General features: G+C 35.4%; 1 protein-coding gene and 1 long non-coding RNA gene across 20 annotated transcripts in view; one reads left to right on the top strand and one right to left on the bottom strand.

Moving 5' to 3' along the window:
• The window catches only part of ryr3 (ryanodine receptor 3), a 342,095-nt gene that overhangs the window by 257,977 nt on the left and 63,957 nt on the right, over window positions 1-20,161 (top strand). For 11 of the 19 annotated variants that reach the window (XR_010001819.1, XM_062967301.1, XM_062967291.1 and 8 more), the window contains 5 exons: window positions 2,748-2,835; window positions 2,951-3,043; window positions 10,882-10,902; window positions 15,435-15,449; window positions 19,378-19,548. Coding sequence is in view for 18 of the 19 variants with exons in the window: in XM_062967301.1 (XP_062823371.1) it covers window positions 2,748-2,835; window positions 2,951-3,043; window positions 10,882-10,902; window positions 15,435-15,449; window positions 19,378-19,548 (388 nt within the window). In the remaining variant the exon portion in view is untranslated. The remainder of the gene's footprint in view (window positions 1-2,747; window positions 2,836-2,950; window positions 3,044-10,881; window positions 10,903-15,434; window positions 15,450-19,377; window positions 19,549-20,161) is intronic. The other 8 variants (XM_062967284.1, XM_062967275.1, XM_062967310.1 and 5 more) reach the window with 3 other exon arrangements.
• Window positions 1-20,161, bottom strand: part of LOC134295321 (uncharacterized) — an 80,269-nt gene that overhangs the window by 28,657 nt on the left and 31,451 nt on the right. Inside the window, exon 2 of the long non-coding RNA XR_010001865.1 lies at window positions 13,947-13,980. This is a non-coding gene — a long non-coding RNA (uncharacterized LOC134295321). The remainder of the gene's footprint in view (window positions 1-13,946; window positions 13,981-20,161) is intronic.

Raw genomic sequence — 20,161 nt, 5'->3', positions numbered from 1 at the left:
AACAGCAAATACTGAGGCAGCTCTGTATTTTTCTCAAGCTAGCTTCTCCAGAAGGCCTGAATACTACAAATGTACCAGGTCTCCTCTATTCTTTGAAGCAAATCAAGGTTCAGCCCTGGCTAGTGCTTGGCTGGGAGACCACAAATGAATACTAGGTTCTATGAGCTATATTTTAGAGGAAAGGATTGGCAAAACCACTTCTGAGTATTTCTTGCATAAGAAAGCCCTATGTAATTTTTGGGGTTTTATGTCAAAAGGGATCTTGAAGGCACATGCACACAACTTCTTCCTATTGTATCCTTGTATCAACCATGACTTGATAAATTTTGAAGAGAGAAGGGGTGATTTTATGTAATATTTTAATACTGCATCTGCTCTGAAGGAGTCTGCAGCAAGGGTCAGCAAAACACAGTAAATTTTTTTTAAAAAAACTCTTTTCAAGACAGAATTATTCCTCCAAGATTTCTCTCATTGTCCTACACTGTTTTTACTTTGTCCTGAAAGAAATGGGCAGTCCCTAAGACCTACGGCTGGACTGTGATATCTGAGAATCCTCATGAACAATTAATATATTTTCTGCAAGTGAAAGGATATACTTCCCTAATTTTAAAATGTACACTTTAAAAAAACCCTTAAATATTGTTGAACAGGCAGTCCCCAAGTTACAAAGAAGGTTTCACCACACTTTCTGTCCCTGTGATTATTGGATTTTGAAAAAATTGATTTGTTATGGAGACAAGGACTGGTAATAAAGCTTCAGTGGAGACTCCTTTTTCCCATGATAACTCTTCCAGAAGTGAATTTTCCATTCTAGGGGTAAATTTCTCTCACTTCCTGTTATCTCACCCTGTTCTTAATTATGGACCTCGTCAGACGGGCTGAATTACCCATTGTATGACAGTACTAGTCTACTTGCACCATGGAGCCCACCGTCTCCCATCCCATGATGTCAAATCACTTCTGGTTGGGCTCTGTGGTGCAAGTAGAGTAGGACTGTTGTAAACCATTGCTGCGGCAAAATGAGAGGCTTTCCGTGTTGCATAGCTAACAATGGGGAGAAGCTAGGCAGTAGACCCTGTGGGATGGGTTAAGGGGGAACTGGGTGATGCAGGGTGTGGGGTGACAGGTTCCTCATGCCCCTTGCCAGACCCCGACAGATTTGCCATGATGCATGGCGAATGCCATAGGTAATGTGATGAGCTCATATGAGTTGCTTGTAAGTCAGATGTTTGTAACATGGGGACTGCCTGTATATGAAATATTAGCCTACTTTAATCGTGTTGATAAATCAAGATCCAGGTGATGCATACTTCAGAATAACAGATTCCCTTTATCTTTGGCCGATTCAACAAGCAAGAAGTGTCTCTCTCATCCATGCAAGTCAAGGTTATTTCATGGATCAGCAAACAGTGTTAACTAATACCAGCAAGTGGAAAGTTTGATAGCTTTGACATCTGACACATGGAAGAATAGAGTGCTTTCTTGAAAAAATCAATAAAGAAGTAGGACAAAGAGAACATTACTGACCTCAAGCTTCACTAAATTTAGGTTAGGTGAACAAGGAACATGCAAATGTTTACTGGAACATGAGTCTAAAAGAATTTTGAATGAATAGAATATACAGAAGGGGAAAAACACAAAAAAAAACCCTACAAAATTTTAACATTTGCAGTTACCAATTTTTCCCTATAACCAGTATGTTAAATTTTACAGTTCAGAATATATTAGCATTGTGAAACGCTTATGAGTGTCTAAAGTTTAATAAGCAAATCAGCAATGCTCATTTAAAATATAAAGTTATTTGACCTTGAAAACATGCTGCAAGGCAGTTTGCCAACTTCATTTATAGAAAAAAAAGGTATTTTCTAAAGCCATTCCTATTTTAGTAATACATAATTTTAGAATTCTAGGCTGAGATCATGCATCTGGATATCCACAGCATTAGGGTGATATTACCAGCACATGGTTTGCCTCTTGGTTCAAGCACCACCACTGCCCACTTTTTCAGCCTACCACCTCCCAAGATATCATTGTTCATGTCTGTGGAGAGCAGATATATGTCCAGCTATTTTGCTTTGTCTGGCTACACTATGACAGGGATTCTAAGGGCCTCCTGGGGGCTCTCGGGGGTTCCCTGAGCATAATGTTACCACCATGTATCCAGCTAAAGCAACATAGCTGATTACATCTCTTCTGTTTCTTTTTCCTACCAACATGGGAATTGCTATCTTGGAAGAACAACCATAATAAAAAGGTAGATTGGGATGAGATTTTGGTCATTCCATGGTTGGAGCAGAATTCTGGTTTCTGCGATTACAAAAAAAAAAAGTGGTTGTGATGGCATAAATTGGACTTATGGCATCATAACTCACAAACAGAATGCCTGCTACAAACTTTCCAGATAACTTCATACATCTAACAACGTGGACTTCAGGCCCTTGTTTGTTTGTTAAATCTTTAATATTTGTGTTGTTTTTTTTTAAAAAAAGTCTATTGCTATAATTCTCTGTAAGTCCCACTGAACACAATAGGAATGGCATTTTTTATATATTAAAATATTTACAGTCCATTTGTTAAAAGAGTATCTCTTCTACAAACATTGAAAGGCACACACTTCTAGTAGTGGGTTGATACTATTGTGCTTATGAGAAACAGCAGAAGGAACCACAGGTAGCTAAAATAATTTTGTATTGAACAAATATTAATTATATGTTAGTCAAATAAATGTATTTTGTTTTTCTTTTCAGATCAAACTGGCTTAAAAAGCCAGATGCAGATTCTGATGAACTTTTCCGAATGGTAGCTGAAGTTTTTATCCTCTGGTGTAAATCACATGTAAGATAAGTTTTCATAGTTTAGTTTTATAATATGCATGTTTATAGATGTGAATGTCATTAAACTTTTACATAAACATTCTGAAAATACAGTTTAACAAAGGAATTTCTTTCAGAATTTCAAGAGAGAAGAACAAAATTTTGTGATTCAGAATGAAATCAACAATTTGGCATTTTTGACAGGAGATAACAAAAGTAAGATGTCAAAGGTAAGTTAAAATTAGGTTGGTTCAATTGTATCAGGTGGAATATATTGTATTTTGCTGATGATACTTTGAGAAACAGTTACGTTTTAAAGCAGGAATCAATAGTACTAATCGCATTTTATGTTTTATTCTGATTCAAAATGACATAGGAGCCTTTGTAAAATATAACCATAAACTTACAATATAAATTCATCTTTTGTATCCGTATACTTAGTGAAGCAACATGAACTACTTTGGGGGGTTGGACTGCGTGGTTGTTGTGATCTCTGCCAATTCAATCTCTGATTCAACTTTTTACTCTTGTTATTTCTGTGATATACATTAATGAAAGTCACTTCACTTTGCCTAGGAAATCTGAAGTCTGAATAAAAAGAATAGAATACTAGTGCTAAAAGAACTGGAGAAGTTTAAAAGTATGCTTCTATTCATTAGTGGTTATGTTTGAGAAGGTAAAATCAGTACTTACCGATTTTGTAATAATATATTACATAATTATTATATAATATATAATATATAATAAATTCGCAGCAGAAGATTAGAAAAGGCTTGAAAGAATAGAGGAGGTGGAATTGGTCTTGAAATGGTTGATTGGGTACATCTGATAGGTATTGGTATAGAATCATAGCGTTGAAAGAGGACACGTGGGCCATCTAGTATAACTCCTTGTCATGCAGGAAAAGCACAAAGTACTCCTGAAAGATGGCCATCCAGCTTCTTTTGAAAGGCTTCCAAGGAAAGAGCTTCCACCACACTCCGAAGTAGAGAGTTCCACTGCTGAACAGTTCTTACAGTCAGGAAGTTCTTCCTAATTATTATTTTACTTATTTACTTATTTTTATCCTGCTTTTCTCCTATGGATGAGACTCAAAGCAGTGAACAATGGTTAAAATAACAATTACTGTAAAAGCAAAAATAAAACAGATAAACAAACAGACAAACAAATAATGTTCAGGTGGAATCTCCTCTCCTGTAATTTGGACCCATTGCTACGAGTCCTAGATATTAAGAGGCATATTAAGAGTTTTAAACTATCTGAAGTGAGCAACTCTAAGAACTAGAATTACCTGGCTGTAATCTAGGATTTATCTTTTAGTTGCTATGTTCTGGTGAGTAAATCCATGTTTCCGGTATCAGATGTTTTAGTCACTTATTGCAGGGGTGACTTAAGTTTAACTTTTATTTGATATTCAGGATTCATTTCAGGATAGTATTACAACTGTATACTTGAAATTAGGATAATTCCACATGCCTGAATGGCATGCATTTCAATATTATTTTCCCTGAAATATGGAATTTGGCACACTCAAAGTGCAGGATGAACTGATCAGGAAAAATTATATAATAAAAAATGTAATCCAGTTGAAGTTAGGTATGGACGCTTGGCTAGGATTAAAACCCAATTTCCGAGGATTAAACTCAGAAGGAGCCATGTCAAAAACAACCAGAAGTTATGTGCTGTCAGTCAGTCAGGAGGGGGGGGGAAGCAAAATGCAGAAACAGCTGATAAATTCCAGAACCCAGATGCAGACATCTTTTCCAGTATTGTAGGTTCTATAGTATGGCACTGAAGCTTATATTGCTGAGTTATTTGAGCCCCATACAGACATTAGTTAGTTAGTTACACATTTTAGCAACCAGTCTTTCTGGGTAAAATATTATTTATGCATTCTCCCAAAGAGAACCCTTACTCTCAAGGAATTGCTTGTTTCTGAGGAGTCCTCTCTTGTAGCTGAGCCTTTACTTTAGCTCTGTACTAAATCTGTGTCTTTATTTGGCATCATTTTCATAGACAGAGAAGTGGGTCCAGACTCCTTTTCTGTCTCTAGGACCATAATGTCTCACTCTAGACGTGCAGCCTCTTGTAACCTGGTCCTGCTCTGAAGAGGTAGTTGCTTCCTTCGTAAACTCAAGCATAAGGGAATCAAACTCATCTTTGTTGGATTAGTCCTCTGACCAATTCATGGCACTGTTTGAAGTTTGTTCCTCCCACAGTGAGGCTTGGTTTCAGGAAGTTAGGCTTCCATTAACATTCTGCTAAGTCCATCATTTAGCATGCAAGCTTCATTTAGCCATCTGTTATGTACATACTATTTTAATTGTTTTTCATAGAAAGCATTCATTTGTGATTTATTAAATTTAACAACATAGTCTAATGTGAAGATCCCTGCAAAATTCATAATGGATATGAGGATTATGTGTAAAATTAATAATGAATAAGGAAAAAATGTGTATCATTGTTAAGTATTCATTGACATCAGAAGAGTTTCAAAGTTCTGTCATGGAAAGCATATCAAGTGAATTATAATACCTTTTATCTTTAAGTGAAACTCAAAGTTTATTGATGCAATAACTGTACTGAAATATACAATGCATATAAAGTGGACGTATATTTGAAAAAATGAACACTCACATTAAATACATCTTATAAGCAGTAGCAATGCGATAAATGAAAGCCCCTTTATGCAGATGTTAAGCTGAATACACTGAGACTTTCAGCTGCTGTGGAGAATTCCACTTCATAGAACAAATTAAAATAAGACATTAGGTCATATGTCTATGTGAATTCCTGGCTTCATATAGATTTCAATCTATTCTGTTTAAGACGGAAGTAACTCATCTGGAAAAAATGATTAAATGTTCCTCCTCTTTGCCATACTTGTAACAGATAGGTCTTACGAAAACAATTATGCAAAGTCTTTTCCCTTTTGTTTATTGCAGCCTTTGTGAGGGTTTTTAAAACAAGAGGCTCTACTTCCCACAGCAGCCAGAATGCAATTCTATGCCTCTCTCAAGTGTTGTCTCTCTCACATTCTTGTCAATGCTTATCACTGTGGAGTAAAAGCCTGTGTAGTCTAGATGGGGTTTTCCCCCATACAGCCTTCACAAAGGACTGTACCACATGCCCATATACCCCATTACTGAAGATCTTTGCCTACTGATGCCTACGGATCCTATCATGTGGCACAAGGTCCGTTTTGCCAGACACGCATAGGCACTCATAAGTAAAGAATCTGCTATGAGTTCTTTGTGAAAAATTTGAATTAACTTCATTCATCTTTAATTTTTTCCTGTGCACCAGAAACGTTTTTGTGGATGTGATGGTAGATTCGTCTTCAGTATATCTTCTATGACAGTGATGTGTCTTTTGGGGCATGTTTTGGGACAGTCTTAATAATAATAATACTTTATTTTTCTATCCCACCACCATCTCCCCAGAGGGACTTGGGGCAGCTAACATGGGGGCACAGCCCAAAACAGTCTTTACACCCAACTCAATTCTCCTTTGCTAAAATGGCTGGAAATATACTTTTGGTGGCACAGAGAAAGAACTAACAAATGTCCACTGAATGGAGCAATAACAATGTATTAAATATCATTGAACATTGTATTATATACAATAAATGAATATAAATTTCATATAAATTTTATATAAATGAAATAAATTCCATTGTAAATGCAGCTACCATTCATCATACTGTGAATGCAAAAGTTTGATTATCATTTGTAAACATTTATCTGAAATGTATATGACATTTATATTCATTTATTGTATGTAATACAATGTTTAATGATATTTAATACATTGTTATTACTCCATTCAGTGGACATTTGTTAACCCATTGGGAACCCATTTTTTCCTATGGCACAGAGAAAGACCCAGAGTAAAGCTATAAATGTTTTTCACTTTCAAATTTTGGAAGCAAGATCCATCATTTAAAAAAAAAAATAACAACAGAAAACAAGGACATTGAGGAATATTGGACGGAGTGTGAGGAGTCATCCCTCAGCTGTATTAAGTCAAATGCACATTTTTTTTCATTGGATACAAAAAGGAGAAAGGCATGTAAGATGGGGTGGATCCTTATATCTAGCATTTTTAAATGATGGGTTGCCTACTTAAAATGCATTTTTGAGGTGTGTGTGATAAAGCACAAGATGTTGTGTTCAACTCATTTATAGGCTTCAATTAAGTTGGTTCGTTGTATGGCTCCTTTAATGAAAAAGCTGGAGTTTTTCCTCTCTTATAGGCATGTGATTTAAAGGCTTAGAAAAACAGCACTGTTGGTTAAAATATAAATCAGTCTTAAAGGTGCTGCTAGATTCCCCCCTCCCCTTTCCTTTTTTCTGCTGTTTAAAGACAAAGAGAAAACAATACAATACCTTTGATGTGTTTTAGGAGCTGTAATGTGGTATGTTATTTTTAAGTGGGATGTTTTCACCCATTTCCTTTGGTTTCTGCTAGTGATTGAAAGGAAAGAAATCAGAATGGTCTATTTATAAATCATTGCTATCAGACCTGGGAAGCAATAACGCTGTAGTTCAAAGCCCTGGCTAAAGGAAGATAAAATTGAGGTGGTGAAAGGGGTATAGGACAATACTATTGCCTTTAAAACAACCATCAGGGCTTCTCTGGAGAGATTTTTCCATTAGAGAAAGGGACAAGAGAAAGAATTGTCCTTTATTAACCGCACAGCTATGTCCTGCCCTATATGTATAAACAGAACACAGCAGAATACAAAACATAACAAAACGGTAGAAAAGAATGACATTTATCATTACTGCTTTTATTGAAATGAGGATGTTCTAATTTTTGATGTCTAGTTTTTGTTATCAACACAAATTTAGTGAACATTAGGTGGTTTCATTGGGGATTGCAATTGTGGTAAAAGAGAAGGCAGTCTACCTTCCCAATTGTTTACTCCTGCAATTTATAACCTCTGATTTGAGCACTGTGTTTCATTTGAATTTCTTAAAGAAAATCTGCCTCTGAGTAGCTTTCCATTATAAATATCTTTTTTGCCGAATAGACAAGCATACCATGCATTTCATATTAGGCATGATTCGTAAATCTGCCTGAAAGTTTTTTCATGTTAGGGAACTGCTTTACTTCCTAGTAGATGTATGGCCTTGCATTACATTCTATCCTCCATTTTTAAGGTCTGCTTTACTTCTGAAAACACAAACAACCATAGAGTGTAAAACTTCATCCATTTGCCTGTTGCCCTGCTCAGCTATGAAATTATCCCCTTGAGATAATTTCAGATTTTGCATTCAGCCTTTAGACCCAAATAGTCCTCCAAACCTGTAAAAGATTCAAAAGGTGCCATGTATAACTATGAATCCCATACCCTCTGTGTCTCAGTAATCACTCTCAGCGCATCTTCAGTCAGTTTTCCTTCTCTACTGGCATCTCAACATGCCACTTCGCATTCTTCATTGAATTTGAGCCCTAGTCAAAGGCATATGCACTAGTCATAATTCCAGTGCTACCATCAGAGCAATTGGTGAAACTTTCAAGATCCACTTTCAGAGATGTTGAAAAACATATACCACATGTAGAAGGAAAGCCATGACTTCTTATTTAATACTGTGCCACAAAATGTATTCTTGTTGAAACATCTCAGAGTGGCCCTTCTCAAAACACACATATGGCTCTGGTTGAGGGCCACAAGTACAATGCTGTGGTATAGAATATATATCCCAGCAAAGGTTGGTTTTAAGGGTTGCTAATATGAAGTTTGCATAGTTAACTATGAAAAATGCATACCAGCAATTCATTTGGGAGAAGGTTGGGGATTTGGCGGGAAGATGAGAATATTGTCAAAATCTTCATAACAGTGTTGCATGGTTGCATAGTTTCTCAATATTTTCTTATAGTTCAGAACATTTCCAATGTCTCCATCATGCAACTACTGTTGCTTTTGGTATTGTTGTTAACTGCTGCCAAGTTGACTTCAGCTTAGGGCAACACCACTATCCTCAATAGCCCTACTCAGATCTTGCAGTCTTGTGGCAGCTTCCTTGATTGAATCAATCCATCTGGAATATGATATTCCTCTTTTCCTAATGCCTTCTACGTTGTCGGGCATTATTGTCTTTTGTAGTGAGTCACGAATTGGCTAAAATTCTTTTTCTCCTACTTGTTTTCAATCTTCTCTTTTCATCCATCCCCCCTCCCCCACTTTCTGTCTTGTCTTCTTCCTGCCTCTTCTACCGTCTTCTCGTCAGTCCTCCTATCACATTCATCCTGCTTCTTTCTTTGAGCCCCTATAATAAAGCAAGATCCAGAATGCCAGAGGGCATTGTATCCTCCCAAGGTGGGCTTGAGTGAAACTACCACTTCACTTCCATTTTGGAGAAAGATCTGCTTCCTCTGCACACAAGCAATACACCTAATTGGCTGACTTCTTTGAAGCTCATAAAAATCACACGAACTTCTTGAAAGAAAGCTGTCATATGGAGCCCCACTTCTCATGACCTTGCTAAATCAGGTGGTTGGTAAAGTGAAAAGTAGATTTCTTATTGATGGGTTTCTGACAGGATTCTGTTCCTAACAATCAAGGAACCCCCTTTTCATTTTTTTTCTCCGTTACTCAAATATTATTTCCATCCTCACAGTAAACCCAACTGAACTCATGGGAATCTGGTTTGATATACTTAGGGTTGTGCTGGTAAGCACCAACATAAAACTATGTTATCTAACTAGTCTTTTCATGATGTCAACTATGGAACAATGCCTTAGGTTTGATTATTCTTTTTTAATGTTTACTTGCGATCCTTTGTTGTTTCATTTTTAAAAAGAAGAATCTTGATTTTTATTTTGTTAACTGATTTAGTGGATTTCTGTGATTTTACTTTTTTTGTGGATTATATCATTTTACTTGTCTGATCCACTTTACAGGCTAGAAAGTGATAGATATTGGCATTTACCATTTAGTCTTTCCTTATTCACGATGATCTACTTTATGTCCAATGAAGATACCATTAGCTAGTGTTTTACTGGAATAAAAAGTGTGTTTACACACAGCATAATCCTGTTATGGTTATATGGAAGGAAGTCCTCCCGGTATTGTGGAGTTCAGTAAGTGTGTTGCAGCCTAAATATTATCTAATATGCTTCAGACATGAAATCGAATATGAATTACAATGATTATGGAATCTGGAGCTTGAAAGAAGAACTGACATGGAGGCCAGATCTTCTTTTCATTACTTACCCATAAGCTCCAGTACCTTTTTGAAGGGCAGAAGAAAAAGGGAATGAGAACCAATTCCCACAATTATGATGCTTCAGCTTTGGCCTAGTCAATATTAGAATTTTAGTTTTCTGCTTTTGCATGGTCAATACAGCAATGCTCTGACTTGAAATTGAAAACACTAAAGTGGGAAAAAGCAACAAGCAGTGCTATTCCGCTGCTATTCCTCATGGACTCAGAACAGGAGAAAACTTTGTTCCAGTCTAGAATCAGGTTTGTCTGTCCCCGTTGCTCTCAGAATGTGGTTATTTTGTAATAATCATCTAGGTTCTAATACTAAGAAGCAGAATGTACCTCTGGTTTTAAAGTTACTGATTTAATTAAAAAAAATGATTGCCTCCTACTGTTTGACAGAGATGTCTGAACAACAATAGGAGAAAGAAGACTTAAAATCCTACACAATTTTGTAAAACTAAATGGCTGCTCAACCTTCAGTACTGTCTAGTATACTACAAAAAGCCTTTTCAAATATCTATCAAATAACTTCTCTTGGTTAGCAAAGTGGTTTGTGTGCTTCCTGGCTAAAGATTATTAAGCTAACCAATTAAGATATGTAATGGAAATTTAAAATGTAATATATACTTGAAATATGGTAGTATAGTACAATAACTTGGCTATAATATGCAGAAGATTAATATCATTAATATTGGCTTTGTCGTATAGTGGCATTTGATCCCAACTCTAAGGTTGGTAGAGTAGATTGCTGTGTTTTAATTATGCATTGCTCTTTATTAATATTCATTAAACTGAATTTATTTAAAGCTGAGCAAGTTGTTTTTTAACTTTTCTTTTCTGATAATATGGCAGCAGATTGTTCGAAGGGGAATGGTAAGTTAGCAAACTTTGATCTGAAAAGCTGCTTTATTTGAGCTGATCTGAAATAACAGATTTGTGTCAAATCAATTATTAAACATGCATTCCATACCATTAATCTGTTATTTTTTAACTTTGTGTAGGTGTTTCTGTAATAGTATTTAAACACAATGCAGTATTTACGAAGTAATAAATTGCACATACTTTAGGCTAATTTTTCATTTTAAAATAGTATTTCTTCCTGGGTGTTTAAGGTCATTCCGCAGTCTAACATTAACCAAGGTTACTCATGCTGAAGTTTTACATTGCAATCACAAGGCAGAAATTTGTACCTAGTTTTCCAGTCATGTTAGAACTCTAATCCAGGGCTGGAGAACCAGTGACTTTCCAGATACTGGTACATCACCTTGTTCTTATAGACTTGGGCTAATGGGGAACTGGAGAACTACAGCCCCTTGCTGCCACTTTAAACCATATGATATAAATATAATAAATAATTTAAAATAATACAAGCACATAAAACCAGATAAATATATATTATAATTTCACCAAATTCAAGAAAGTACCATTCTTAGATTTTATTTTTAAGAGCACTGTCCCAATGTAACTGTATTAACTTGCAAGTCCTCATGTTTTACTGGTAGTTCGAGATACAATGTGCGTCTTCTTTCTCACCAAAAGTACAATTTGTTTAGGAATGCATATATCTTGACTAAAAAAAAGAGAAAAACTGTTTATGTGCGTAAACATCTCCCACAGTGTTGTGGCAGAATTTTGAAAATGTTTTAGCACGTTTGCTAGAATTATCTGGACAAATCACAGTCTCCAAAGGAACTTTTGAATACAGTTTTTTCTGCTCTTCTATGTGACTAATTGAAGCAAAATAAGTTATGCAAAATAAAAATCAGTCCAGTCTGCACAAATTATTGAGGTCATCAAATTCAATGTTCCTTCTTTCAGGTGTCTGATTTTTTTAAAACCCATGAAAAGCTTTGTGTCATTATTCATTATGATGAAATGTGTTGAATGTTACAAGCAGATATAAAAGCATATCCCCTCCTTTTCAGAATACCAGCCTTTCTCTTTTCCAGTCATAAATTGGCTGCAGTAAAAAAATCATGAATTTTGAATCCTTCAAATTTATCAAAATGGCTTTTTTAAAAATAAAATAAATGAATGGATGAAATCAATTTAAGTACTTTGTGAACTTTGTCACACAGACCTGGAAACCGGTGCAGTAGCAGGAGCATCACTAAATCCTACAACATGACATTGTGTGATACCCACTGTTGATCTGCCACCTCCTTTCAAAAAGAGAACAAAAAAATCAAAAGGGGAGAAATGGCATAGTGGGAGGGTGAAGTTACAGTGCCCACACAGAACTGCAGCTTCGTACTTCTGAGACATTACAATTATGTGATTCCAAAGCTGTGCAATGTTCCCCATCATAATGTCAGTAAGTTGCCACTATCCCATATTGTGGAAATGCTGTAGGATAGTGGCTCTTGTGTGGTAATGCTCCATGTCATTCCCACAAGACCATAATTTCCTTGCAAGGTTGCAAGAAGAGTAGGTCAGCACATGTCCATCTCGCTATCCCTCCTAATGTAGGTGATTTGTGCTGTCAAAACATGGCAACGGTAATTATTTGCGTTTGTCGTAAAGTATCCAGTGCAGAACATTAGTGTTTTTACTATATCAGAGTTTTAGTGTTTGAGTTTGATTATTTGCACAACACTTAAACTCTTTAGGAATGTGATATTTATTTAAAATATTCTGTTTCAACATATTTAGACATTTTACAGAAATATTTGAATTACCCCGTTCATAAAATGCATTTTCACACATTGGTTGTCATTTATTTAAATGTTTTGCATTGTGTTTTTATGCCATTCTTTCTTTCACCCATGTTAAGTGTGAAAAATAAAAAAAAATTATACAGAGAGTTCAGTTTTAAACTGAACTGTGTTTGTCAGTCCAAGAAACTTTCATTCAGTTTTTGAAAGTTTTTGTTTTTGTAATATCATTACAAATAATGACATTGTTTCTGCAAACAGTTATTTTTCAAGTAAACTACAAAGGTATGTTTTAATTTGAAATCCAATATAAATGAAATATAAATGGGATGACAGTGATCTTGCAGTAACTAGAGAATATAGTCTGTTCTAATTGAGAACAATATTGCTAATAGCTGATAGGGTCCTGCACTGCTCTGAGCATTTCATGACTCTTGTTCCCAAGTAAAGTAATATACTTCTGGACACCTCGTGTAGGTAAGGTAACCCCAACAGCATTCCCTCAAATGAATAATAGAAGGGCAATATAACTGAAACAACAACAAGCTGTTTCTAAGCTCCTGGGAACTCTAGCAACGACAAGGTGCTCTGTGAGATTTATAATGAGCAATGGGGTAGATTATTTTGTAAAATTGTGGGTACACACCCTATTTCCATTGCTTTCCTTTACTGAAGGTTTGTCTTAATTATGCATATGGTTTTATCCTGGATATGAGATTTGAAAATATTTATCTTCATAGTGTTTTATTCCATTATAGTCCAAATGCATAGCATTTAAATTATTATGATGTAGAATGAGCAAATTACACAAGGCCAGAAGCATTTACCAGTATTACCATCTTTAGATAGATACTTTGATGATTATGTTAGCAAAAGTAGAAATGCCACATTAATTGTCTCAATTCAATCAATTTCCACCCTTAAAGAATATAAATGGCAGCCGTGGGAAAACTTTAACAATTTCTGTCTACTACCCTCACTGGTAGGAAAAAAAAGTTAACTGATCTTCTATCCTCAGTATAATTTTAACCCCAATTTTCTATAATAATAATAATAATTACAATCTGTCAACTGCAAAAGGCCACCTCACTGGGATCTGCACACATCATCTGAAAATACATCACACAGTCCTAAACACTTGGGAAGTGTTCGACTTGTGATTTTGTGATACGAAATCCTGCATATAGATCTCATTTGCTGTGTCATACTATGTCTTTGTGTCAACAATAATAATAATGATGATGATGATGATGTATTACGTACCTCTCCCTGTAATTTGAGGCTGGATACAACATCCCTAAAACAAGAAATGAAACATTATTATAAAACATACATCAAAATACGCAGAGCTAAAATACACATTAAAATCCAATGATAAAATGAAGATTAAGATTCACAAGTTAAAATTGACCAGTAGGCCTACTAGAAGAGATGGATCTTCAACTGTGTCTTAAATTCCGACAGCTGATCTAGCTATCGAAGCTCTTCTGGTAGGTCATTCCACAGTCTTGTGTCCTAACAACTGGTAAGATGGCTAGGATTTGTGGGAGCTGAAGTCCAAAACACCTGGAAGAGCACAGTTTGAGAAACAATGCTCTATATAGATTAGGTCAGTTGTTTTCACCCTTTGGTCCTCCAGGTGTTTTGGACTTCAGCTCCATCAATGGAAAGATCCTCTGGCATTGCTGGGGTAGACGCCTCTCAGAGGACCTCAGTGTTCAGGCTGGATTGTATGGAAGGATGTGATTCTGTATGTAACCTAGACCCAACCATGTAGGCCTTGAAAGGTTAAAATCAACACTTCGTACTTCACCTGAAAACTGATTGGCAACCAGTGGTGACTTTAGGATAGGTCTAAAATGCTCACTCCTGCATGTTCCTGTAACCAATCTAGCTGCTGTATTTTGAACTAATTGGAGTTTCCGAACTTGGTAAAGAGGTAGCCCATCGTAAAGCACATTGCTGAAGTCCAATCTTTTAATCGGGAAGGAACATCAATTAAAAAACTTAGCCAAAAATATTCAGTGTTGTATTCTACTATATCAACTATTTTAGATATCTTTCTTTAACCCTTCATTTGGAATTACCAGTCTTTATATACCTAGAAAGGCCAAAACAATAAGAAAATGTAAAATAAAACTTTCTTATAACCTGCACAAAGTTTTCTGTAATGTTAGTTTATCATGTTAAAGTGAAACATGTTTTGTTGCATTTTTGTGAATGTTGTATGTTGACAATGTTTTAAAAAAATGGTAACTGCATGTTGTTAAGCATTCATTGGTTTTTTTATTTTAATATTTAATGTTTTAACATTTCAACATGAAACACAATCCTTCTGTTTAATCATTACTAAATTGAATAAAACAGGACTTCTGTTGTGTGATGAATATAACTATAGTAAGAAATGGAAATCTTCTTTAGAAATAGCACTCAATAAATATAACAGTGAAATAAAATCCCTAATATAACAATGTAAATAAAACTTCATTAAGAAAGTGTGTAATTACATACTTGGACTATGTTAATAATAGTGAATTAAAAGTGCAAGAGATTTTGCATTGAAATTATGTATGTAACTACCAAGAGAGTAAATCTCATTGGATTTAATGTGGCTTAACTAGTAAATAGGTATCAGATTTTAGTTTTTCTGTATTGCATTAATAGATATGGTCTCTGATTAACATGTAAAACTCCATCTTTTCATCAGCTTTAATTACTTTTTCCCTTGTATTTTTCTTTTCTTTCATACAGGCCATTCAAGTAAAGGTACAGGTCGAAGTGCATGATGTGTCTTTTTGTTTTAGTTTTAGAAATGACCAGGCTCTGAGCATTCTTTCAATTGATCACAGTGGCGTCACAAAGGGAAGGTACATGTTCTGCCCAATTGGCTTCCAGGCAGACGTTATCAGGACATCTGCTTTTATACTTCTGCACCCTGTTCCTTACAGGCATAAACACTGATTTCATGGATGGGTGTATGGGGAAATAGTCTCTCTTCTGCCTGTTGCCATCCTCATTTTATGCAAACTTTATTTTAGTTTATTAATATGAAAGTGTATGTTCAACAGATTCATGAGTGTGCTGCGATATTGAACAATTTTTCGGAGGGAGAGAAATAATGCAGTACTGCGCTTATCACTGTTATTGTTCTCAAGTAATATAAATGAGGAGCCCTCGGTGGCACAGTGGGTTAAACCGCTGAGCTGCTGAATTTGCTGACTGAAAGCTTGCCAGGGGAGCGGAGTGAGCTCCTGCTATTAGCCCCAGCTTCTGCCAACCTAGCAGTTCGAAAACATGCAAATGTGAGTAAATCGATAGGTACCACTCCAGTGGGAAGGTAACGGCGCTCCATGCAGTCATGCCGGCCACATTACCTTGGAGGTGTCTACAGACAATGCCGGCTCTTCGACTTAGAAATGGGGATGAGCACCAACCCCCAGAGTCGGACACGACTGGACTTAATGTCAGGGAAAACCTTTACCTAATATAAATGAAATTCAATAATTTTATCTCCTATCTGTGCTGACATTCTCCTCAAAGAAGTATGCTGAAACAAAATAATTCTGGGGTACCCTGGAACACTTCTGCACAATTCGTTAATTCCATAGGTTGGAGAGTAAAAATGGGGTTTAATGGACAAAGAAACAGTGTCAAAGAATTAAAAGATAAGTTATAGGGCAGCTGGCTGCTTTCCAAAGCTATGACCATCATTACATATGTAATGTCTTTTGTAAATGAAGTGCATCTACAAATAGAAACTGTAAAATCTACACAAAGGAACAGCAGATTTACTTGTGCATTTTTCTCTACTAGCAGCATAACTTCACATGTTGTTAAGAACTGTAGTGTTTGATCACCTTCCATGACCATCTTCCAAATTCAAGATTCCCTGCTTTTAGAGGAATATTTTTTGCATCCACTATAGCATCAGTTTACATCTGTTTCTTTTTATTTATTAGTCACCTGAGAACATATCATATTGTAGTTCCAGCAGCATAGGGAAACATTTACCATTATCATGAGTAATGAAAAGTTTGATATTAACAGCAGTGAATGAGATACCTTGGAAAGGACTAAATCATAAAATGGCAAAACTTGACAGCAGAAGCTGCAAGACATGAGCAATAGTTATTGAAGAAAACCTGTGTGGGATTGGCATTTGGTTCCTGAAGCAGCCATTTCCAGGTTGGAGATGCTATAGCCCAAAAATTAATCAGTAGAACATCAGTTGGAAACTCTGGGGGCAGCAAAAGGATTACTTTTGTGCATCTTTGACCTCTTTAGTAAACCTCATCCTTTTTACAATATAATACTGTAAATATTTTGAAAGCTTTGTCAGGATCTCAATTTTAAGGTCTAGCAAAAAATTGCAACAAAAAAGTTAACAATGATTAATCTTTATGTCTAAACCAGGCAAATGTAAGCATTTTCACAATTCTTGGTCACAGTCTTTATGTATCAATATATTGCAATTTCTCATCAATTGGCAATAAGAGTCAAGCCTAGTTACACAGTCCCTTACACATTGTTGACTAATGACCACACAAAGTGATAATAAGGGAAGCAGTAGCCTTCTTGAAGAAAAACCATGGGTATGATATTCACCATCACTCCTCCCCAAACAAGAGATTATATTTCAGAATGAATTGGGAGGACTGCAGCTTTTTAGTGATAAGAATGATGTATTTATCACCTACTTCTTACAGTCTGAAATGATAGCAGACATGGGGACACAGTAATTGTCTCAATGATGGGAGAATGGATAGAGGCAGAAGAAAAATTCCATCCTTGTGTTTATAGAGAACGAAACAAATGATAGGTACTCTGCCTAGTAGAGGAAAGGAAGAATGCTCTTGATGTGCATCAATTAGAACATAATAAATATGAGCAGATCTTTAAGGAACAATTTGCAATCATGTTAATGTTATCAACAGAGTGTATTGTTCTATGTGATTCTGGTTTTGCAATTGCCAGTAGGATTTTCTTGAGTGGCAATTGAGAAAAGCTGAAATGTGGTGGCAGAGACAGAATCGAGCATATAGTCATCTTTAAATTATAATTTATTTTGTTTATAGTAACATAAGTAACACTAGTAAATGCAAACAAAGTATTTTATGGAGAAAAGTGTTCTCCAAAGACCAGAAGAGGGAATAACCACAACATCCCCTGTTATATCAGTTACCTCCCCTGATTAAGAGGCACGTGACGCCACTGGATCCCTGTAGCACATTGTGGTATTTGTTTGTCTGCTGTCAAAGTAGAATACAACTTAATTTCATTAAATATAGAGCCATTAACTCATTGCATTTATGGAAACCTTTTAAGAAGGCATTTTCACAAGCAAAGCTTAAAGCAGAAGTAATCTTGCGATTGCCAGTTCCTGAAGAAAGCTATCACATCATATGTATATTCCTATTAAAGTGCTAAATACACATAGGAATGGCTAAAGGCCATTAAAAAGAGAGCTTTGCAACAATTTACCAAGTATGTTTGTATACACTATTATAGTAGACTAGAATCATGTAGTAATTATTTGCAAATCAGTGTTAATGGCTTTACTGTACCAGTGTACCAAGCTTGTACAGTGTATATATTTGCTCTGCGCAGCATTTCATCAGCAGACAAAAATATGTGACGGGTTAATAGCAAGTATCTGCTGTTTGTAGTGGTTACATGCTATAAACCCAGAATTCATGTATGTGGCACAATTCTCTGTGGAGTCAATGGGTGTGTCTTCCATGCATGGATTCAAAAAAGATCCATTTTTTTGTGGCTTTTCTATGTAAATTTTTTCACAGTACGGGTTTGTTAATTGTAACAGCCATTTTGTTGCTCAGAGCTTTTATCTGCTACTTTAAATCAAAAGTATTATTTAAAATAAAATTCTATATTGTTTGACTGGAAAAGAAGTTCTGTTGATGTGCAGTCTGTTTACTGTGTCTTTTCTAAGGCTCATTTTCCTTATTTTTTGAGTGGGTGAATCTGCTGATTGTCTAATGTGATGCCTAGATTTCTGTATCAGCAGTGGAGCTGAAACAGAAAAATAGTCCAGTATGCATACTTAAAACTATGGCTTTATTGAATTAATACTTAGCAGGTGTAAGATTTTTTAACGAGTATTGCAGATACATTTCACCCATGCATATAAGACTCGAAGTTAAATGGAATTTTGCATTAGTGGTTGCAACAAAATTTGTTACTCTTTTCCTCATCCTCTGCAGCTTTCCACAGGTGCAGTTACCAGTCCTTTAGAGCTGTTTTGAGATTTCGTTAGGGACTGAAGTAGGGGATATAAATCATACTATTTCTCAGACAAAGGGTTCTTCTGTGCTTACAGAAGAAGTCATCTACTAGATCTTCCCACAAAGAAGCATAGACTTGTCTTGTCAGAAATGCAATTGTTATTGCTCTCATTTGTCATCCTATTTTTCACATGTGGATGTATATGTATTTATAGGAATGTATCGCTTCTAGAAAATTATTATTTGTACTTATAGATTTTCTATTGTAAAATAGAGTATTTACGTATTTTCTACAGCAATTCTTTAACTCACTTCTATTTTACCAAGTTTAACCATTCATAATAGAAAATACAAACTTCTAGTTTGGATTGAGTCATTAAAAACATAGCTTTTTCAGTATGAATGAATGAACTAACCACAGTATGTCTTTCATATGTATTTCCCTCTTGTAGTCTGGTGGTCATGATCAAGAACGAAAGAAATCAAAACGCAGAGGAGATTTGTACTCAATACAGACTTCTCTAATTGTAGCTGCACTTAAAAAAATGCTTCCCATCGGATTGAATATGTGTACTCCTGGAGATCAAGAATTAATTTCTCTTGCTAAGTCCAGATATAGCTATGTGAGTCAATATTTTGCTCATTTTGTAAACAAAATCAACATAGGGATTCAGTTTACAAATACTCTGTGATACTGATTGAAGGGGTTTCAAACTACACATGAAGTTTTGCAGTCTTGGAGTGTTTATTTATTCATCAGCCATCCCTCATCAGACCTATTTTATATAATTATTTTATAATTATTGTTTAGAAAATTACAAAATAAATAAAGCAAAATGATTTAACTGCAAACAAATCAATTGTAAAATGCAAAATGGAATGTTAACATTTGACACTTAAAACAGATATACCATGCAAATTTAATGTGTCCATGTATATGCTTTCCAGAAATTTAGATCAAATTCTTTGTCAGTCCTACACTAGATTAATTCCTTTAAAATCAATAAGACTTACGAATGTTGGGAATAAAAAGTCCCAGTTATTTCAAAAGGTCTGCTATGATTTAACTAGCACTGGATTTAACTTATTGTGTTTCCTTGAAAACCTTTATTCCATATTTCACCTATTATAAAATACTCTGAGTAGTTTATCTTTAATGTTAACTTTTTAAAACAAAAACTGAACAGTTAAAAAACTGAAAACTTCCATACCAGGCAACCACAAAAATTAAGTTAT

This window comes from Anolis carolinensis, chromosome 1, assembly GCF_035594765.1.
Source record: "Anolis carolinensis isolate JA03-04 chromosome 1, rAnoCar3.1.pri, whole genome shotgun sequence".
NCBI lineage: Eukaryota > Metazoa > Chordata > Lepidosauria > Squamata > Dactyloidae > Anolis > Anolis carolinensis.
Note: the sequence above shows the minus strand (reverse complement) of the source record. Positions and strands in the feature narration are given on the sequence as shown.